A 23743-nucleotide genomic window follows, 5' to 3' on the forward strand; every position below is an offset into this window, starting at 1 on the left:
GTTATAATAACGCTAGAATCATGGAATCTATTGTAAGTCTACTCCTTTATCAGTGTATCTTTTAATATTTAAGTAAGATCTTTTCTTGTTTTGTTAGTATAGGCCTATAGGATACTTAGGCTATAGTCTAAAGCTGCATTTTTTTACACCAAAGCTATTAACAAAATGTTAATAACTTAATCCTTATAGATTCTATTAGATTGAACATAACTTATCATACACATGATGAACATATGTGCCTGTCAAGTTCCGTTCGATTTAATAGAATCTATAAGGATTAAGTTATTAACATTTTGTTAATAACTATGGTGTAAACCCAGCTTAACATATTTTTAAAGCATCAATTACTAATAGGCTATAGCCTACTTCGACTTATTGGTACTCGAGATACCAATACCAGACAGAATGTGACAGATCAAAATTAAAATATTATTCTAATATATTATGTTCGTTTGAGCCAAAACAGTATGAAATCTTTAATTGAAATTTGAATAAAATATGTGGTTGAAGTAGAAAAGTATAACTTGGGTATTTAATTTATTTAAGCTATACAATTATAGTTACAATATCATTCTCAACTATGAATGATTGGGAGGTTCATGTTATTATGGCTACCTTAATGGCAGTAGAGAAAGATAGGAGAACAGCGTTGCCAATCTTCTGCCTTGCCACTGCATTATCTATATAAAAGATAGGTGATACTGGTTTATCTGATGTATGGCAATAAGGCAATATTAACTGTTCACTCTTGTTTGAAAAATAAATATAATTTTTATAGACATTAATTAATAATTAGGTTTCCTTATTGTCATATATTTTCATAATTAAATAGCCTAATGAATTTTCATATTGGAGATTAGCCTAAATAATATTTATCTATTTCATTATCCATAACATACTGCAATTAATAATCCGTCTGAACTATTTTTAACGACACTACAGTCTAAAATCTTTGAATATTAGTTATTAAAACTAGTACCGTACTCACTGTGGGCGCTTTCGGATTTTTAAAATCCATTATCAACACTCTGTGTGTTTTTTAAATACACTGTGTATTTGATCACTAGTTTTAATAACTGATATTCAAAGATATTGGGTCATATGAATAAAACCAGAGCAAATGCTCATGAGCAAAAGCATTGAGCATAAGGTTTTGCTCATGAGCAAAAGGTAGAAGCAAAAGCACTTGCTCATTTGATATGAATAAGCTTTACCTTCTACTCTTACCTTATGCTCCTGAACTCTGGAGCAAATGCTCATGTATTTTAGAGATTTTTCATCAGCTGATTCGCTTTTGTAGCCTTAATTTGTATTTATAGCTCACGGAAGCGCTAAATATGCAAACAGGGGGCACCGCTTGTGTTTGCGTCGTCTGCTCTGTTTTCTATTTTTATGAATACAGTTTAGGTTAGTTGAGTTTAGAATTTTGAAATAATAGAGTGGAAAAATGTCATCTCTATAATAATCTTTAGCTATTCTTATATATCAATAGCCTTCTTATAATCGTCTACACTCTCATATTCTTAAATGCCTATTTTCTATTTTGTGATGGCTATCTTTATAACAGGTAGCTTTTGTATTATTCTTTTGTAGGAATAATGGTGATATATATCATGGTTAATCTAAAAAGAGTTTTATAGTTCTACACTATTGGTTGTGATAGTATCTGGTATAGTTTCCTCTTATTATGGCTACCTTAATGCAGTAGAGAAAGATAGGAGAACAGCGTTGCCAATCTTCTGCTTGCCACTGCATTATCTATATAAAAGATAGGTGGATACTGTATATCTGATGTATGGTAATAAGGCAATATAACTGTTCACTCTTGTTTGCAATAATAAATTAATTTTTATAGACATTAATTAATAATTAGGTTTCTTATTGTCATTATATTTTCAATAATTAAATAGCCTAATGAATTTTCATATTTGAGATTAGCCTAAATAATATTTATCTATTTCATTATCCATGACATACTGCAATAATAACCCTTTTTGAACTATTTTTAACGACACTACAGTCTAAAATCTTTGAATATTAGTTATTAAAACTAGTACTCACTGTGGTGCGCTTTCGGACTTTTAAAATGCATTATCAACACTCTGTGTGTTTTTTTAAATACACTGTGTATTTGATCACTAGTTTTAATAACTAATATTCAAAGATATTAGACTGTAGTGTCGTTAAAAATAGTTCAAAAACGGACTAATTATTTTTTTTTTCATTAGGGCTACTCTTGAATAGAAAGAAATAAAAATCTAAGTATACTCTTTTTCTTTTTTTCTATTTACTGTACCATGAAATTTTAAATGTTATTAATTATTATTATATATTCTACATTGTTAAAGAACGATCTGGAATTAGAACTAGAATCAGAACTAGAAGAGGATAGTGCTATCTGCATGCGTGGTACACAGTCTACATGCATTGTTGTGTCATCACAGGGTATGACACAGGGTAAAATTATGCTTCGAGCATAATTTTCTGATAAAATTAAAAATTCATTATTCATTTTAAAATAATTTTCTTGGCAAATAAAATATTATTGATAATTATTAATAACAAGAAAGCACAGTTTGCCCTCTATATAAGGCAAAGAATTGGCAACGCTGTTTTATCTTCTCTTTCTGCCATTATAAGGTGGACCTCACTAGCATTCAATAAGTTATGAATAAAAATATAAATCTAAATACCCTTTTTTTAAAATAGTCCACTCACAACATGTTTCGGCTATATGATGGCCTTATCAAGACTTGATACATGCCATAAATTTATGAGTAAACAATTTTAAAAAGTGTAGCCTACTTAGATTTCTATTTTCAATTATTATTGAACGAAAATCCAAATTAAATGCGTCTAATCCATCGTTTCGTCAATGACTTTCCATCTAGCCGTTTACCCTGTTATCAATATTTGCAGTAGCAGAAGTCTTAGGGGTGATTTACTGCATTTAATTTGCATTTTCGTTTAATAATAATTTTTAATTCATTATCATTTGAATAATAGCAATATCTCAGTAATTTCCATCTGTAGACTGGCTGGCCGCTAAGGCTTCATATAGAGAAGAGCGCTGCTATCCAGAGATTGTCAGTTTGGTGTAAGGGTAAGCATTCCTGACCGGCAATTAGGAGGTGCTGGGTTCGATTCCTGGGCTGACAAATAATTTTTTAATAGCAGCGCTCATCGAATTTCCATTTAGCTGTTTACCCTGTTGTCAATATTTGCAGTAGCAGAAGTCTTCGGGGTGATTTACTGCATTTAATTTGGATTTTCGTTCAATAATAATTATTAATCCATTAGCATTTGAATTGCAATATCTCAGTAATTTCCATATGTAGGTTTCTATTTTTATTTAAGAGTAGCCCTAATGGAAAAAATGGCGATTCAATAAGAGTACACAATACATACAAGTACTTTATTGATTCGTGTGCTCCATTAAACCGGTTTCCTCCCGTTTTTCAAGGTGTATCCTGAACCAAAAAGCGTCTCTGATGAAGTGCCAGTACCAGTAGAGGTATCGGACATCAAAGACATGATTGATACAGTCGATGACAGCATATCCAGGCTTGGCGAGCTGAAACTTCTCAAAGAAGAACAGGTAACTTCGTATGCATCCAAGTATTTATTCGGGGACGCGACAGTCGAGGACTGCGACATTTGAAGACTGATTCTCAGTCCTCTACTGTCGCAGTCTTCAACTGTCGGGTCTGTGGAAAGTTTAAAGCAGTGGTCGCCAAACTGATGAGCCTGTGAGCTAGAATAGCATTTATAAATCTTCTAGTGAGCTACCAAGGAATATTAGACTGAAGAAAGTATCTTTTATCGCCTATAAAGATACATTTCTAGTGTTGAAATCTACTTATCTCATAGCAAAAAGTATAACAAAATTTGAAATGTACATTTCAATGAGAGCAGTGGAACTCTTTTTGGCCATCAGTATTTTCTTGATGTTTGGAGTGTACGTTGTAGCCTCCATTCTGATGCAGTTGTCCAAAATGTTTCATCACTGGAAAAAGCTTCGAGCATAATTTTTTGATAAAATTGAAATTCATTATCAATCATCTAAAAATTATTTTAACAAATAGAATTTTATTTATAATCAAGAAAAAACAGTTGATATAACATCAAATAGGCTAAACCGGTTTCTGCTATCCTTTATAGGAGATAGTCCTCCTATCTTTTATTTCTGCAATTATAAGGTGGACCTCACTAGCATTCAATAAGTTATGAATAAAAATATAAATCTAAATACCCTTTTTTTAAAATAGTTCACTCACAACATGTTTCGGCCATATGATGCAATTATCAAGACTTGATACATGCCATAAATTTATGAGTAAACAATTTTAAAAAGGATAGCCTACTTAGATTTCTATTTTCAATTATTATTAAACGAAAATCCAAATTAAATGCGTCTAATCCATCGTTTCGTCAATGACTTTCCATCTAGCCGTTTACCCTGTTATCAATATTTGCAGTAGCAGAATATCGTCTTCGGGGTGATTTACTGCATTTAATTTGGATTTCCTTTCAATAATAATTTTCAATTCATTAGCATTTGAATAATAGCAATATCTCAGTAATTTCCATCTGTAGACTGTTTTGCGGCCGCTAAGGCTTCATATAGAGAAGAGCGCTGCTATCCAGAGTTTGTCAGTTTGGTGTAAGGGTAAGCATTCCTGACCGGCAATTAGGAGGTGCTGGGTTCGATTCCTGGGCTGACAAATAATTTTTTAATAGCAGCGCTCCTCGAATTTCCATTTAGCTGTTTACCTGTTGCAATATTTGCAGTAGCAGAGTCTTCGGGGTGATTTACTGCATTTATTTTGATTTTCGTTCATAATATTAAAAATTAATTATTCATTTTAAAATAATTTTCTTGGCAAATAAAATATTATTGATATTATTAATAACAAGAAAGAACAGTTGGTATTCAGCTATAGAAGGCAAAGAATTGGCAATGCTGTTCTATCTTCTCTTTCTGCCATTATAAGGTGGACCTCACTATAGGATTCAATAAGATATAAATGAAAATAGAAATCCAAGTAGGGTAGCCTACCGAGAATGAACAGTTAATATAACATCAATAAACCTGTAGCTACCGTCTATAGAAGTCATTGACAAGACAGAGGATCGGCAAACGTTGTTCTCCTATCTTTCCTCACTGCCATTATAACGTGCACCTCACTATACATGCATTGTTGTGTCATCACTGGAAAAAGCTTCGAGCATAATTTTTTGATAAAATTGAAATTCATTATCAAATCATCTAAAAATTATTTTAACAAATAGAATTTTATTTATAATCAAGAAAAAACAGTTGATATAACATCAGATAGGCTAAACCGGTTTCTGCTATCCTCTATAGAAGATAGTCCTCCTATCTTTTATTTCTGCAATTATAAGGTGGACCTTAGCACTAGCATTCAATAAGTTATGAATAAAAATATAAATCTAAATACCCTTTTTTTAAAATAGTTCACTCACAACATGTTTCGGCTATATGATGCCATTATCAAGACTTGATACATGCCATAAATTTATGAGTAAACAATTTTAAAAAGGATAGCCTACTTAGATTTCTATTTTCAATTATTATTAAACGAAAATCCAAATTAAATGCGTCTAATCCATCGTTTCGTCAATGACTTTCCATCTAGCCGTTTACCCTGTTATCAATATTTGCAGTAGCAGAATATCGTCTTCGGGGTGATTTACTGCATTTAATTTGGATTTCCTTTTAATAATAATTTTTAATTCATTAGCATTTGAATAATAGCAATATCTCAGTAATTTCCATCTGTAGACAGGCTGACCGCTAAGGCTTCATATAGAGAAGAGCGCTGCTATCCAGAGATTGTCAGTTTGGTGTAAGGGTAAGCATTCCTGACCGGCAATTAGGAGGTACTGGGTTCGATTCCCGGGCTGACAAATAATTTTTTAATAGCAGCGCTCATCGAATTTCCATTTAGCTGTTTACCCTGTTGTCAATATTTGCAGTAGCAGAAGTCTTCGGGGTGATTTACTGCATTTAATTTGGATTTTCGTTCAATAATAATTATTAATTCATTAGACTTTGAATTGCAATATCTCACTAATTTCCATAATTATGTAGGTTTCTATTTTTATTTAAGTGTAGCCCTAATGGAAAAAATGACGATTCAATAAGAGTACATAATATACATACAAGTACTTTATTGATTCGTGTGCTCCATTAAACCGGTTTCCTCCCGTTTTTCAAGGTGTATCCTGAACCAAAAAGCGTCTCTGATGAAGTGCCAGTACCAATAGAGGTATCGGACATCAAAGACATGATTGATACAGTCGATGACAGCATATCCAGGCTTGGCGAGCTGAAACTTCTCAAAGAAGAACAGGTAACTTCGTATGCATCCAAGTATTTATTCGGGGACGCGACAGTCGAGGACTGCGACATTTGAAGACTGATTCTCAGTCCTCTACGGTCGCAGTCTTCAACTGTCGGGTCTGTGGAAAGTTTAAAGAGTCCTCAACTGGTTTTGTAAGAATTCATTAATTGTAATCAATGTAATCAAACTTCGTACCGCCAAGAAGTCAATTTATCTCCTGTCACACTTGACTTTATTTGCTGAATCATGACATTTATCTCACAATCAATATTTTCATTTACATCTCAATACGGACTTCCTATGTGCTTAGTCATGCAGCATTTATTATTCCGAAAACATATTCTTCTCAATCAATTGCTAGTAATATCTATCAGTAATAATAATAATAATTTCTCTGATTGCCGATAAATTGCAACCAGAGGAGTTTATTGACAAAACATATACATAATTATTATATTATACATACAAAAGTTGCTAATACTAAACTTAGTTCTAATTATGATACCCCACTATAATAATATGTGTAGGGGTGATCATAATATTATTTTCTAAAACATGTATAAAAATTTAGTTAGTAATTTTACTTATAAAGGTTTGTTAGTTATTTGTCAGTAAAGTGTTGAATTAAAAAAAAATAGATAGGTTTAAACAGTGTTTCAAAGATGAATTCAATGTTTTCTTGGTTGTTAATTGACAATAGATGGTCTAGGAAATATGCGATGTATGATGAATTACACAGAATTCCATATTCTTTCCATCTTCCATCTTAGGATGAATAAAAGCTAAGTTAAATTCAAAAAAATGTAAATTAGTCTGTCATTCTTCAGTAATTATTAATGAATACAATATGAACAACTCTTTCATGAGGTTAATAATGTTTTTCCAACATTTTCCAGTTTCTCAATGATAGGCGAGTGATAATTATTTGTGTAGGTCTTGTAAGAAACGATTATCTACAGCTGGTACCAATCAACTACACTAACTTCAACTCCAAACTACCGTTTTAATACCAGTACACAATATTATTCCAATATTTCATGTTCGGTTGAGCCAAAACAGTATGTAATATTTTAATGAAATCTGAATATATGTGGTTGAAGTTGAAAAGTATAACTTAGGTATTTCATTTATTTAAGCTATACAGTTATAGTTACAATATCATTCTCAACTATGACTGATTGGGAGGTTCATGTTATTATGGCTACCGTACCGTAATGGCAGTGGAGAAAGATAGGAGAGCAGCGTTGCCAATCCTCTGCCTTGCCACTGCCTTCTATAAAGGATAGGTGATACTGGTATATCTGATGTAAGGTAATATCAACTGTTCATTCTTGTTTGAAATAATAAATAATTTTTATAGTCATTAATGAATAATTAGGTTTCCTATTGTCATTATTTTTCCAATAATTAAATAATGAATTTTCATATTTGAGATTAGCCTAAATAATATATATTTTTTTCATTAGGGCTACTCTTGAATAGAAAGAAATAAAAATCTGAGTGCCGTTTACACAAAAGCCGGTTAAATATTAACCGTGATTAATTTCACGAGAACCAATCAGAGAAGGTCTTTTAGCGTTTGCACAAAAGCCGGTTAAATTTTAACCGTGATTAATTTCACGAGAACCAATCAGAGAAGCCGTCTTTTCTAAAAGGCCTTCTCTGATTGGTTCTCGTGAAATTAATCACGGTTAAAATTTAGCCGGCTTTTGTGTAACTGGGCCTAAGTATACCCTTTTTAATTTTTTTTCATTTACCGTACCATAAATTTTCTAACAAAGGGTACTTAAATTTCTATTTCTTTCTATTAGCCAAAATATGTTGTTAATTTTTACTATATCTTCTACATTGTTAAAGAACGATCTGGAATCGTTGCGGAGCTAGAAGAGGATAGCGCTATCTGCATGCCTGGTACACAGTCTACATACATTGTTGTGTCATCACAGGAAAAGGCTTCGAGCATAATTTTCTGATAAAATTGAAAATTCATTATTAAATCATTTTCTTGGCGAATAAATAATATTATTGATCATTATTTATAGCAAGAAAGAACAGTTGATATTACATTAGATGGGCTAAACCGGTATCAGCTATTCTCTATAGTAGGCAAACAATATTGGCAACGGTGGTCTCCTATCTTTTCTTTCTGCCATTATAAGGTGGACCTCACTGCAGGATTCACTATGAGTACACAATGAACATCCAAGCACTTTATTGATTCTTGTGCTCTATTAAACCGGTTTCCTTCCGTTTTTGAAGGTGGATCCTGAGCCATCGAAGGTCTCTGATGAAGAGCCAGTAGAGGTATCAGGCATCAAATACATCATTGATACAGAAGACAGGCTTGGCGAGCTGAAACTTCTCGGAGAAGAACAGGTAACTCCATATGCATCCAAGTACCTATTTATTCGGGGAGGCGACAGTCGAGGACTGCGACATTTGAGGACTGATTCTCAGTCCTCTACGGTTGCAGTCCTCAACTGCCGGGGCTGTGCAAAAATTAAAGTCCTCAACGGTATTTGTACTAATTATCCCTTTGCGCTCTCATATCCAGTATAGCTGGATACTGCATTTCTCACTACAGCTCTGAACCAAATAGACTGGTTCCTGTGCTCTCATAGCTCTGAACCAAACAGACTGGTTCCTGTGCTCTCATATCTCTGAACCAAACAGGCTGGTTCCTGTGCTCTCATATCTCTGAACCAAACAGGCTGGTTCCTGTGCTCTCATATCTCTGAACCAAACAGGCTGGTTCCTGTGCTCTCATATCTCTGAACCAAACAGGCTGGTTCCTGTGCTCTCATAGCTCTGAACCAAACAGGCTGGTTCCTGTGCTCTCATATCTCTGAACCAAACAGGCTGGTTCCTGTGCTCTCATATCTCTACAAACAGGCTGGTTCCTGTGCTCTCATAGCTCTGAACCAAACAGACTGGTTCCTGTGCGTCAGCTCTCATATCCAGCATCGCTGGCTACTCTCTTTTCCTGCTACAGCTCTCTTCAGAATTTCCATAGTTGGCCGTACAGCTCTGGCAACTTGCACAGTACTAACTGCCAAAATCTATCAAACTTCAGTATTCAGTATCCAAATATTAGAATGTTACATTTATTCTAAAAAGCTCAATTTTACTTCATTGTATTGTTCATTTCATCACAGTCGAACCTCTATATAACAAAGTCGATTATCCCGAGAAAAAATTCGCTGCCGAGAGGTATTCGTTATTGAGAGGTTCTGTCAAGAAAACTGCCACGATCCTATGGATCTTATAATATTGTATCACGGCGGTAAATAAATGAATTTGGTACATAAAGCATATCATCACGAACGTAGGTAGGGTACCTATTAGGCCAATATTAATATGGAAATTTGAAAATTCATGCTGTCTATAAAAAACATGTTTTTTGAATATTAGTAGAACGTAATAAGTAAGTAAACTCACCAATTTATTTCCAGAAAGCGTGATTTGTTCTATTAGTAGAGTTTAATCGAAGTACATATTCTGTTGCAATATTTTTCAACTTTTTTCAGTAACCGCAAAATACGGTTATTTTGTCAATATCTTCACTATAAATACTATAATAACCCAAATTTCCTATTTTTTTTATTATATTTGAAAAGTGAGTAATATCGGTTGAATTTTGGATTTGAATAAAACATCATGTTTGTTAAACGACTCACATTTATTCGAACAGTCGGATATTTCTGGTACACTATTTTTCAGTTTTAATCCTTGCCTGATAATTTTGAAAGCCTCTAGAACATCTTGATCTGACGGATTCTTCTCCTCAGGTTCGTCACAGTCATCATCATCATCATCATCATAGTCAGTTCAAAGAATTGAAATGTGTGACAAAAGCAAGAATGGGAAAAAAGTCCACTCGTTCACCTGCCTGGTCTACAATAATGAACCCATCGACAAAAGACAGAGAAGAATGGCGCAAATTGATACGGAGAGCCCACCCCAAATGACATGGGAAAATGATGATGAAACATTTTATGAACTAATAAGAATATTAAAGGGAATTGGATAAAATATTTATTTTATTTCAATTTGAAAGCTCTTGGAATTCAATTTCCAGTAACTTGCATTCAATTTCTGACATGTGTTTCACCCTCTATTGACTGTCTACCACTCTATCTTCTTCCTTCTTCCTACCTGAATTGCCATTATTTCTAGTCTATTGACCTTTCTGCTGAAACTAAAGAATTCCTTGAAAATGACCGTCTGCTTCCTATACACACTACACTTAGTATGTTGAAGTCAAGAAAAAATTTGTTGTTGAGAGGTCCAAAATTCATTAAATAGAGGTAAATAAGCATCAAAAACCCTAAAATGTCATGGGACCAGGTAAAAATTTGTTGTGTAGAGGATTTCGTTAAGTGGAGGTTTGTTATAGAGAGGTTCGAATGTATATTGTATGTATTTAAAGTGCATCTAACGGGTGATTCTCACAGAACATATTCTCATGAACTTATTATTATCATTGTGCGAAATATCAATGCGACGACAATTTAGTTGGTGATTATGATTGAAGCTAAAGTACATCCAAGTACTTTATTGATTCGTGTGCTCTATTAAACCGGTTTACTTCATTTTGTTTTAGGTGGAACCTGAGCCATCAAGGGTCTCTGATGAAGGGCCAGTAGAGGTATCAGACATCAAAGACATGACGGATTCAGTCGACAGCATGTACAGGCATAGCGAGCTGAAACTTATCAAAGAAGAACAGGTAACTTCTTTTGCATCCAAGTATTTATTTACTTTATTTATTCACTAGCAGAAAATCCGAGCTTCACAAGGGTCTAATTTGAAACATGATAAACTGGAAACTTGACATAATGAAATCTTGAAGAATTGAAAATAGGCCTACAACCATCTTCGGTTAATTAAGAATCTAAAAGCAAAATTTCAAGTTTATCAGTTGAGTAATTCAGACGTGATGATGCGTCAAACATAATTTTCCTATCCCGTACATGTATAAGCCAGTTCTTTACTTTATTATAGTATAGATTTCAAAATACAATTTCAATGGTTGGTTATAGGCCCATTTTGAATTCTTCAAGATTTCAGTAGGTCAAGTTTTCAGTTTTTTAAGTTTTATTGCAGAGCACCACGGGTTACCTTCAAGTGTTTTTTTTTTTTCATAAAAACAGAAACAAATCATGTCTCATATCACAGTTTATCTGTTAATATCAAATAAAATATCGGGGCACCGAGCTTCGCTCGTTATTTATTTATTGATAAACAGAACACAATTCTTTAAAATTATTGGGGAAGGACGAACAGGCACAGCCCAAAACTGTTTCTTCCCAGAATTTTTATTTATACACTATACATAGTCCAAAAAGTAGGTTATTTTCCATACACTTGAATTCAGGTTCAATTTTCAATCCAAACATTTGAAAACAGAAAATGTTTAGTTTAGATTGTCTACAAACCAAATTGAATAGCAAAATAACACTCACTAATCACTTAAAACTGTAAAATAATGATTAACTTTTAATTATTATTTTTGATCAATCATGAATAATTTTACCTTTCAAACCCATCCAAGGTTTCTTCATCTTTTAGGTCGTGTTCATATTTTACAGCTGGCTATACGACAGCTTATGAATTTTGATGATGAGATTTTTTGATTTTCCACTGACACACTCGCTCACTCACTTTTTTATTATCCACAGACGACGAAAGTCTCAGCTGTTTTTCCAAGGATGAATTATCCTTTTAATGTCATTCAGCGAGTTTTCCCAGGGATGAGACCTAGTGCAATCGAATTTTTCTATCATAAACCTACTATGCTCCAAATTTTGTGAAAATCGTTAGTGCTGTTTTCGAGATCCATTGGACATAAATAAACATATAAATAAATATAAAAATATATACAGATATACAGAAACTGCTAGCTTAATATAATAGGATTTATGTCCAACGGATCTCGAAAACGGCTCTAACGATTTTCACAAAATTTGGAGCATAGTAGGTTTATGATATAAAAATTTGATTGCACTAGGTCTCATACCTGGGAAAACTCGCTGAACGACATTAAAAGGATAATTCATCCTTGGAAAAACAGCTGAAACTTTCGTCTTCTGTGGATAATAAAAAAGTGAGTGAGCGAGGGCGTCTGCGGAAATAAAAAAATCTCATCCCCAAAATTCATAAGCTGACGTATAATAGCCAGCTGTAAAATATAAACACGATTATTTAAAGAATTGTGTTCTGTTTATCAATATATAAAAATCTGGTGTGGCGCAAGTAGTGTAAAAAGGATGGCTGAAGAACATCAACTCAGTTGATGGATCAACTCAGGAGTACTATCAAATCGGTTGAACTATCAACTCAGTTGATGCATCAACTCAGGAGTACTATCAAATCGGTTGAACTATCAATTCAGTTGATGCATCAACTCAGGAGTACTATCAAATCGGTTGAACTATCATTTCACCAGTACTTCAAGGTAGGTTCTAGAACATCAATTCACTTGAACCAACAAATAGAAAGAAGCTTGCATGCTTTGAAAGTAGGTTCAACCTTTGACTATAGAAAGAATAGACATATCATCCAATGCATTAGTTTGATGACGGCAGTTCGCGTAGCTCAAGACGGAGTTCTGGTACGTGCCGCTAGAGCTGCGCTACTTGTCTTTCTTGCGCTCTCTCGCACATATCTCTTTCTCTCTTCCACTCCCTCCGTTTTCGCGCTCTCTCGCACATATCTCTTTCTCTCTTCCACTCCCTCCATTCTCGCGCTCTCTCACACATATCTCTTTCTCTCTTCCACTCCCTCCTATCACCTCTGCCATAACGCTCATGCTATCACAAACACAATCTCAAAGCACACTCGTTTCACACATCACCACTGATTCGCCACATCACCTGCCAAGTCAAGAATATAGGCCTACTCCTGCCAATTCCATCTTTTTGAATCATGTTATTGATTTATAGGAGATTATAAAATAATTTACATATGCGTTATTGCACTCTCATACCTTTGAAAGAACAATTTATTCTCTCTGTAATAAATGAGAGATAATAATAAGCTATGAATGTTTTGACAACCTTTGTTTTGGAAAGCTGAAGCTTGACTACTGTCAGTTCTAACACTTGAATAAACATATTCCGGCTTATCCACGAATCTATATATATATATATATATAATATATATATATATATATATATATATATATATATATTATATATATATATATATATATATATAATAAGTCTGTGTGTAGGATAGTTGATAGTTCCCTATAGGACTTATTATATATATATTATATATATATATATAATAAGTCCTGTAGGGAACTATCAACTATCTTACACACAGACATTAATTTATATATATATTGATATTTCCCTATAGGACTCAAAAACTACTTGACAGAACAGCATGAAACTTTGGGAATAATATGTTGTGTGTATATTGGGATAAATTCAGATGAATTTCAAGATTCACCAAATAGTCAAGTGTGACATGTGATACATTGACTTTTTCGCTGGGCAAGCTAGTTTAAGATAATACTAATGAATTATGAATTATGTTTGAATAAGTTGCAAGTTGCATAAAACACAATAAAGTTACATTATTTCATTCGGGATTTCAGTAAAAGCTCGCATTTTTTGTGTAATTTTTATCATTTAATTTATTAATTTATGTTTCAATCAACAGTTTTCTCAAAGAATGAAATTAAATTATGCACAAAATTTCACTGTCACCTGTATCGGGTACTCAGATTATATTATAGTACCATACATTAAAAATCAATCAACTTAACTCACAAATTACAGCAATAATGAACAAATAATGAGCAAAGTAAATTTCCAGTAAATATCGTCTATTTTTTAGGGCTACTGTTGAATATAAATAAGATGGAAACTTAGTAGTTACCCTTTTTAAAATTATTTAGTCACATGTTTTGGCTATATGATGCTATTATCAGATAAAAAGAATCAGATAATACAAGAATAAATTGAGAATCATTTTAATAGTGAATCAATAAAAGAATTCAATATCTATATTGAAGCATAGATAAAACCTATTATTGAAAGAAATTTTTTTTTTGAAAAGTTCTAAAGAAGACATGTAACTTGGAATCTATATCAAACAAATTGAAAAATGGGAATGCCATTAGCACAAAAGCAGACAAGGGAAGTAGGCCTACTACAGTTATCATAAAACAAATAGATTATAATGATAAAGTGAAAAAATTCATTATAGATAACAATTTGAAAACATTTGATTTAAATTGAGAGATTTGACATTTGAAAATTCAACAGAAGATCCAACTCATGAATGTAGTAAAAATATTAATAATATCGTATCATGAAAATGATAAATCCTTTATCTCCAATGTTTAATAGACCAATCAAAAATACATTTATAAGGTTGGAATACCATTAAGGCTAGTAGTAAAGTATTGTAATGCTCCTGCATATAAAGCTTGCAAATAATATATGAATAAATTACTACTTCAAAAGATAATAACGGAAGAAAACCATAGCATAAAAACACATATAATTTGGTTCAAAAAATTAAAGGTATAAAAATTCCAACTAATTTCCAGCTATTTTCCTATCATTTGATGTAACCAACATGTATACTAGTATTGCAACAAGTGAAACAATTAGAATTCTTAAACTAAATTTTATAGATAATAACATGAAGATTTTTTGGAGTTGTAAATAAGCCTCCAACATTTGCCTTGATATAGAGCTACTACTTGATATAGTATAGAACTACTTAATAGGATTTATTAAGTACACTTCTCGTTTAACTAATTTGATTTACTGATGCAGGCCGAATAAAATGGTTCAATACACAAAATTGTAATTTATAATTAATATAACTACGTTGAATCACTGGAAAATTAAATTTTAAATCACTTATTCTTCTTCAATTTATTTTCCCTGTAATATTTTCACTTTCTGGAAAAACCCCCCATATTTTCCTCCCGGTCGTCTCAAGTCTTTTGACAGCTCTTGCACTTTAGCATGCAGTTTCGCTGTTATAAGTTTGTTGATCAAAAACACCCGATGGACATAGCATGCAGTATCACATTTCAACCACATTCTATGGCTCTTCAAAATTGCCTGTATGCATTTTTCCAAAACTTTTTTTCTGAGTCCCACAATGTGAATGCTATTTTGTAGCAGTTGGTTAATTATTTTCATAGTTATGTCTGCTGCTTGGACTGTAGAGTCTGTTGGCAGAATGAGCGCCTGGTAGGACTTTCCGCAAGCATTCCGATATTGCCGATTGTTGATCAGAGCTTCGCGATCAGAGGTTGAAGTCGTCTTCACAAGCTCACGGGAGCACAATTCACATTTGAATCTCTTCAGGCAGGCTTGGACTGCGTAACCTGCAAAATAGCTGAAACAGTAATAATAATTAACAATGTATTTCCAGTGAAATCAACTCAAAAGAACACATTTTGGAAAAAAATATCTGCAAATTGGTGGTTGTAAAATAAATACTCTTCCCTGAAATAACCCCCTAATAAGCATCCAAATAGGAACAAGGAAGTGTTAATAACATTATTTATTTTTTATGTGTGAGTTACATTTGTACCGTACCGGTTTGGTCAACGAGATATACAGAGCTCTCGACTCGTTTTAAAATGTGAAGCCTTGCTGGAAGATATTTGATACGATCTATCAGAAAGATTCCAAATGGAAAAGATAAGAATATCTAAAATGTAATGTCCAGTAGTACTTCCACCTAAAATTTAAAATAAGCTCGAAATTCGAGAAAATGTCATTCTTGGATTGCAAAGGTTGGATTTTCCCTATCTCTTCTAGAGTATATCCCCATGTCTATAGTCAATGATTTTAATCTATTTTTATTTTTATTTATTTGGATTTTTATATAACAATTAAGATTAAATAGAAATCTAGGTATACAAAGTGTTTATGAACTCCCAACCGATAAATACTCTAGGGCGTTGTTCCTGGGTAAGAAACTTATCTAAATATCATATTTAAAATTGTCCGGAAGTCTTCAGTCACTCACACAGAGTCCATTTTGCTTTTTTCACTTATATTTTTTTCTGAATCATTATTATGGTTAAATATACGAAATTGAAACTTTGCAAAATCATCTATAACAACTAGACAAAGGTAAAAAAAAATTATGATAATTTTTCAAATTCGTAAAACAAAATGGCAACCATTTAAAATTTTTTGTTTATTAAATAACTTAGAAACCGTTGGTTTTACAAAAAATTACAGGAATAACTTTTTTTAGTAAATTTAATTACCTTAATTGGTACCTAATTTTATTAATATTGGACCAATATTAACTGAGATATGGCAGCCTTAGTGATAGGTGTCCAGTGAAAGTTAGTTGCAATGCACACCAAGACATGCTGATGGAGTTGCCTCAATGATGCAACAATTTCTATTTGCATCGCATGTTAATAGTAATCAATTTAAGGTCATTTTTAAGGTCAAACAATAAAGTACCTAACGTTACATAACTTTCTAAGAGTGGGTCACCAACCACTAAAGGTGCCATATCTCAGTCAATATTGGCTCAATCTTGAAAAATCAGGTATCAATCGATAGATAATTAAATTTACTGGAAAATGTTATTCTTTTCAATTTTTGTAGAACCATCGGTTTGTAAGTTATTTAAGGAACAATATTTTAGATTGCTGCCATATTGTTTTATGAATTTAAAAAATTATCATAATTTTTTGTTTTGTCTAATTGTTATGAATGATTGTGCAAAGTTTCAATTTCGGATGTTCAACCATTATCTAGAAAAAAAATAAGTGAAATAAGCAAAATGGCCTTTGTGTGAGTGACTGAAGATTTCCGGTTAATTTGCATATGTTATCTAGATAATGTTTCTTACCCAGGAACAATGCCTTAGAGTATTGGTAGGGAGTTTGTAAACACTCTGTATAGCTCTGCAATTGATTATCTTATAATTAATTGTATTTGGTAATAATCAAATACCTGACAGAACAGAATTCCAAGGTCGTGGCTTCTGTCTCAACATCGCTAACATCTACGTCATCAACATCACCATCAATCTCCCTATTTTCTTCGCATGTTAATAGTAATCAATTTAAGGTCATTTTTAAGGTCAAACAATAAAGTACCTAACGTTACATAACTTTCTAAGAGTGGGTCACCAACCACTAAAGGTGCCATATCTCAGTCAATATTGGCTCAATCTTGAAAAATCAGGTATCAATCGATAGATAATTAAATTTACTGGAAAATGTTATTCTTTTCAATTTTTGTAGAACCATCGGTTTGTAAGTTATTTAAGGAACAATATTTTAGATTGCTGCCATATTGTTTTATGAATTTAAAAAATTATCATAATTTTTTGTTTTGTCTAATTGTTATGAATGATTGTGCAAAGTTTCAATTTCGGATGTTCAACCATTATCTAGAAAAAAATAAGTGAAATAAGCAAAATGGCCTTTGTGTGAGTGACTGAAGATTTCCGGTTAATTTGCATATGTTATCTAGATAATGTTTCTTACCCAGGAACAATGCCTTAGAGTATTGGTAGGGAGTTTGTAAACACTCTGTATAGCTCTGCAATTGATTATCTTATAATTAATTGTATTTGGTAATAATCAAATACCTGACAGAACAGAATTCCAAGGTCGTGGCTTCTGTCTCAACATCGCTAACATCTACGTCATCAACATCACCATCAATCTCCCTATTTTCTTCGAGGTCGAGTTCACTGTCCTCAGCTGTGGTTGAGGTTGAGGGTCGTTGGACCTTACTCGTGGAGGGATGACAGGTCCCTGGCGCAACCAAAAAAAGTTCATCATCATCTGGTTCGCAGTTGGTTCCTGAGGGTGGAATTAAGAGAGCCGATTGCACACGGTGCCTAAGGTTCAGCCGAAACATTCGGGCTGATGGGTTTCTGTCATACCCGCACTTTTGTCGAGCTATTGAGAATTCGTTTTCCAGAGGATCTTGATTCAATCTGCTAGTCAATAAATATGAAACCCCATCATCCTCTTCAACTGCATCCCAAATTTTGAGAGTTGCACTCAAGGTGTGTACCAAGCCATCAAATGAAGGTGGCCGCTTTGACGTTTTAACCATCTTCCAAGTTCTAACCCATTCGATTCCATCATTTATAGTTTTAATAGGTGTCTTTAGGTGGGGATCTTCTGAATTACTTACAGCACATTTATGGGGGTTTGTACTGAACCTTGATGTGCTGTTCATGGAATCGATCAGATTGTTCATTTTTTCCAGGAAGAGAGCAGTATCTTTAGCTTCTGGAGGCAGTTGATTTGTCTCTACCGCAGTCTTCATTGTGGTACTTACTGTGTGGCTGAATATCTGTGTAGCCAGCTTCACACTCATTTTTTGAAACGAGTTTGGATATATGTGATTCTCTGTCAGCTTTGTGGCACGAGCTGTTGAGGAACTTCTATCCAGTTCATAAAGTGAAACAACATGCTGCCAATCCGCGGTACCATCGCAGGTCATTATTTGACCTATAACGTTGCCTTGTTTGTCCCGTTTCATCATGTTGTTGCGAATACACTTAATTATGTGTGGGAAGTCATAAACAAGGTAAATACTGATGCCATTACTAATGAAGCTGAGGTTTGCCTGGGATACTCCTAACAGCTTAACAGCTTTTCTGTTGGTGGATCCTTGGTCACAAGTAAGAGATTTGATGTCCAGCCCAATGTTTTGCAGCTCGGAAACACAAATACTGATTAACTTCTGAAGTGTAGAAGCTGTTAATGAACTGTCCGTGATATAATATGCCACAGGCATTTTCCACCTAAGTACTAGGCCTCGTACCATAAAGAGCAGGATATGATCGCCGGGCACTGGAGATCTTCCTAACTCTCCCAGGTCTTGCAAACCTGAAAAATATACATTAATACATTAACATATACATTATCTACTAAACACCTACATACTCCCATTTCAAGAACAAGCATTTATTACATGACGCATGATGGTACCAACCACCAACTACCTATGTGCCGCTGCCGCTATTCCTATTAGACATTTAACACTTATGACAAATTCTAAACTCCATTGAAAATTTATATTATCAGTTCAATAGTATACTACATCACAAGGACTACATACTACATGACCTTTACAAGTTTACTTGACTCATAAATGATCATTGTGTCATGATAATGATACTAGCTGGTTTTGGATTCTGTTATCAGCTGTTTACCAAATACATTCCTTGCTTGATAAGCTAGGACATAGCCTAAAAATATGATGAAAGATAATTGAAAACCATCAAGCTCTAGGGGAATTGGAAAAATTCGATTTATCAAAGACTTCGATTTATTAAGGTTTGATCTAAAGAGTCTCTACTTAAAAAGCAATAAGAAGAATTCTTGCAACCAACTTCAACAAACTTTGTAAGTGGTTACATTATTCATTAAGTTAAAATACCTGTAAAATTGAGATAAGAATTTAGATAAAAGACAAATACTGTAATTGAAATAATGATCAATAATTATTAAAATTTCTTACCTTCAACTAGATCTCTGGTTGAGTCGTATTCAAGGCATTGTTTGCAACTCATCTCATCTACTAGTACGACAGCCTTTTTTTCCAAGTCTGTCATGCATTCCACTTTCAGCTTCAGAAAATCCATTATTCCACTGCAGGCCCCTGTTTCTAAATCAACACCTTGAAGCCAGCGGGCTAGTGAGGAAGGGCTTGGTAGTGCAAATCCATCCCTCCTCATTTGATCGTACATGGCAGGGGACTTATATCTTATCTTTAAGGCTTGTTGCCTCTCCTTCTCTGACCACTGGAGTTTATCCTTCCCAGCATGTTTGATTTGCATTGCAAAGAAATCAGTTACTGCTTGTGGCAGATAAGCTTTCACTCCATCAATCAGCTGGTTTCTACTCAAGGGTTGTGGGGCTTTCCGGGACTCCCGCCTAGCTAATTGTAGATATTTTCTTTTTAGTTTAATAGTTGATTCCATTTTATTCAAAAGCTTCTTTTTTTGTGGTGTAAGCTTTTTAGCTGGCGTACTTTCACGTCCCTGTACACTTTTTAATTTCTTGTACAATGGTGTACACATTGATTCAGGACTTTCATTGGCATATGTCTTGAATAATGACCTCCGGGCAACAGGGGTTGACATTTCATCACATCTCACCATCAGAGACTGGGTTGACACAGGTGAAACTGTTGGTGTTGCTTGAACTTGTGTAACTACTTCCATCGGCGCCGTCTCTTTTGGACATATTTCATCTGACTCAACAATTTCTTCTAGAGCTGAAATTGAGGGTACTGCTCCTTGATTAAGTTTTTTTCTAGTATCACTAGTGAAGCAGCATGAAGTAAAATGTTTTTCACACACAACTTTTCCTTTTAAAGTTGCAGGTGGCAAGGACTCAATAGCACTGTTAGCACAATTTAATACCCACAGGTCACAAGTATCCGGACGTCTAATTGGAAATTGAAAAAAATGTAAATCCGGAAATTGTCTTTTATTTCTGGAACAACCGGCGAAGCAACACTTGTTAGGTCTACTTTTCGATTGTCTGATCCATAATGCAAATCAACCTATAAAAGAATTTTAAAGTTAATTTTGGTTGGTATAGGAAAAACAAAATCATTTTAACAATGACTATCTAAGGAAGTTTTGTAGTAAAAATTCTTCAAAAGAGATTAATAATCTGAGTAGTATAGCCTACAGAGTATAATTTAAACTACTTTACTAACATTGTTCCAATAACATCAGCAGTTTTTTTTGGCAAATTTAACATAGGGAAGAAGCAATTGAGGCTGTGCAAAGGCTAAAAATAAACTTTCTACTCGCGATATTTTTCAAAGTTTTTCGATTTGTATATCATCAAGCTATCAAAATGAAAAGTTTTCTCAGGAAAACATTTTTTTCCGATCATTACTTTTTGAGATACGAGAGCCTGAATTTGAATTTTTAGGACAGAACATTTCAAATTCGGTAAGAGATAAATCCATGAGATTCAAAGGATGAATTATTCATGGTATTGTTGATCCAGTAAAACAAAAATTTTCTGAAAATATAAATTTTTGAAAAAGTTATTCAATTTAACAAAAATAGCTCAAGTAAAAATTATTTTTGGTTATTTTTAGTAAATTGAATAACTATCTTAAAAATTAATATTTTCAGAAAATTTCCATTTCACTATATCAACAATACCATGAAGAATCTACCCTCTGAATCTCATAGATTTATCTCTTACCGAATTTGAAATGTTCTGTCCCAAAAATTTAAACTTTAGGCGCTCATATCTCAAAAGTAATGATCGGAAAAAAGATGTTTTTCTGAGAAAACTTTTTCATTCTGATAGCTTGATGATATACAAATCGATTAACTTTGAAAAATATTGCCAGTAGAAAGTTTATTTTTAGCCTTTGCACAGTCTTAAGGCGGGTGGGATTCTTCTTTAGACTCAAACCTGATACCATAATATATTTTTGTTTTGAGATTCCCCAATTTAAAAAAATATGTTATCTCAAATTATGGTTTATGTATAAGAAGGTGATTAAGTCCCTCATAGAGAAGACACATAAAGTTGGGTACTGAGGTACTCCCTCACCTCCACTAAAAAGTGCAAGGTGTTCTCAGCAATTGTGTGTGGTAAACATCTGTAAAGATAGTCTTTTGTCTTGTTATGTACAACAGATCAAATATTGATTCACTTCAATAAAGTAAGTAAAATTATATATAACACTGGTTTTACATACTGCAGTACAAAATATTATTGTAGTTTTAATTGTTTAGTTATCATTCTCAAACAAACACATATTACCTAACACCCAACGATATATTTCAGTGGAATCAAAATATTTAAACTTTGAAAGAAGGACAATTAAACACATATTCAAAACTATTATAGTTAAGTTATACAATTTGTTTTTGTAGCCTGAAGAGTCCCCATGTCTACTTCGAATATATTTCTTTCATCCGTCCATTGTCCATAACTTAACTGGAAATGTTGTGTGTTAGCATTATGAGCTGGAATTGCAAACACATAATATTATCCCCGTTTTCCGGAACGTATGATTCCATTGTTATTATGAAAACTTACTGTTTCATGTCAATATTGTGTAATTAATTATAATAATACAGTGATTAATTTGTAATCACTGCAGTCTGTTGGCATGCGGTACCAGCGAAATTGTTGAATTGCAACTGCAACAATAAATTTCATATACTAACTATAAAATACAATACGCGAATGTGCCTTTATTTTGTTGGGCTGATTATAAAAATAATAATTAAATAAAATACTTACCGAAAATAACTTCAGAGATGAAGACTCAGCACATATTTACTAACAAGTAACAAAACGAAAAAACGAGCATTTTGCAGCTATTAGGTTATTAGTAGTTCGTTCGACAGCTTCAACCATAGAATAGAATTTTATTTCTCGTTCACACAGCAAGAGACAGACGCCAGAGAGACACGGCACTTTCTCTGGCACTGGTATTGTAGGGCTAGGGAAAGGGAACTATAAATACCTTAAGTCTTTATAGTTCCCTAGGTAGGGCAGTAGAGCATGAAGGCTGGTGATTCGATTCGCAAACTAGTTCTCGGAGAAAGGAGAAAAGTCAGAAACCGGAGTGAGACAGCAGGCGTTAGCTCCACTTTCTCTGTCTAGTCGTGCAAATAGAAGACCCATTATAATTATAGTGCAGTTTGTTATGCAACTTTGAATGCACTTTTTCACTGAACAACATTATTATTTAACAAGCACTTACATAAGACCAATGAAGATAGAAAAGAAAGCATAGCCTGTAGATATAGGAAGATGAGCACATTCAGATCTAATGAACATATTATAAATACAGTAGAAAGTAACAAAATTTCATTAACTAATCGGGATGATAAGAGAATTATTTGTGAAGATGGAATAAATACTTTGGCCTATGGACATTTTTCATTGAACAAAGATTAAAGTAAAAAAAATGAACTAAAAATACCGTAAGCATCAATTTTCATAACCATCTTCTTCACTGTTCAGTTTTAATTCATAAAAAAAGTAAAAAAATATACTATTGTATTCATAGATTCTATTCATTTTTTTTTCAGATGGCAGGAAAAATTTTGAACATCCTTGTATACCATATTACTAGTAAAAGTATACACATTACTTATGATTTGAAATCCAAAAAAATTGTAGTTTCAAGTTCATTTGGTAGGACTATAGTAGATATGGATATAGAAGAGGTAGAAGAAAATATAGAATGTAGCATTTCATTGATAATAAATGATGATATTCATTATAAATTAAAAATCAATTTTAATGAACTAGACGTAATAAGAAGTGAATATGAATCAAACCTGCACTATTGCAATATAGATATTTATTTAGAATAAATAAATGTGTTGTTATTTAAATATAA

General features: G+C 33.2%; 2 protein-coding genes across 4 annotated transcripts in view; one reads left to right on the forward strand and one right to left on the reverse strand.

Annotated features, from left to right (window-relative positions):
• The first annotated feature begins 6 nt into the window (after window positions 1–6).
• Window positions 7–23743, forward strand: part of LOC111048468 (zinc finger protein 239) — a 26777-nt gene continuing 3040 nt past the window's right edge. Inside the window, exons 1-5 of one of the 3 annotated variants that reach the window (XM_039444325.1) lie at window positions 7–32; window positions 3464–3598; window positions 6243–6377; window positions 8628–8744; window positions 10972–11097. In XM_039444325.1, the coding sequence (XP_039300259.1) occupies window positions 21–32; window positions 3464–3598; window positions 6243–6377; window positions 8628–8744; window positions 10972–11097 (525 nt within the window). In that variant the 5' untranslated portion in view covers window positions 7–20. The remainder of the gene's footprint in view (window positions 33–3463; window positions 3599–6242; window positions 6378–8627; window positions 8745–10971; window positions 11098–23743) is intronic. The other 2 variants (XM_039444327.1, XM_039444328.1) reach the window with 2 other exon arrangements.
• Window positions 13684–18464, reverse strand: LOC111048473. The gene is made up of 3 exons (XM_039444329.1): window positions 18043–18464; window positions 17330–17399; window positions 13684–15740 (listed from the first exon to the last, which is right to left on the reverse strand). Exons 1-3 carry the CDS (start codon window positions 18446–18448, stop codon window positions 15269–15271), a joined length of 948 nt encoding a protein of 315 aa, XP_039300263.1. The 5' UTR covers window positions 18449–18464; the 3' UTR covers window positions 13684–15268.

This window comes from Nilaparvata lugens, unplaced genomic scaffold (genome assembly GCF_014356525.2).
Source record: "Nilaparvata lugens isolate BPH unplaced genomic scaffold, ASM1435652v1 scaffold4260, whole genome shotgun sequence".
NCBI lineage: Eukaryota > Metazoa > Arthropoda > Insecta > Hemiptera > Delphacidae > Nilaparvata > Nilaparvata lugens.

Coding starts and splice junctions, on each gene's coding strand:
- LOC111048473 (XM_039444329.1), bottom strand. CDS start 18,448: ATGGTTAAAACGTCAAAGCGGCCACCTTCATTTGATGGCTTGGTACAC. Junction 17,400..18,042: donor AGAAAATAGGGAGATTGATG/GTGATGTTGATG, acceptor GGGAGATTGATG/GTGATGTTGATGACGTAGAT. Junction 15,741..17,329: donor TTGGAATTCTGTTCTGTCAG/GTATTTGATTAT, acceptor TTACTGTTTCAG/CTATTTTGCAGGTTACGCAG.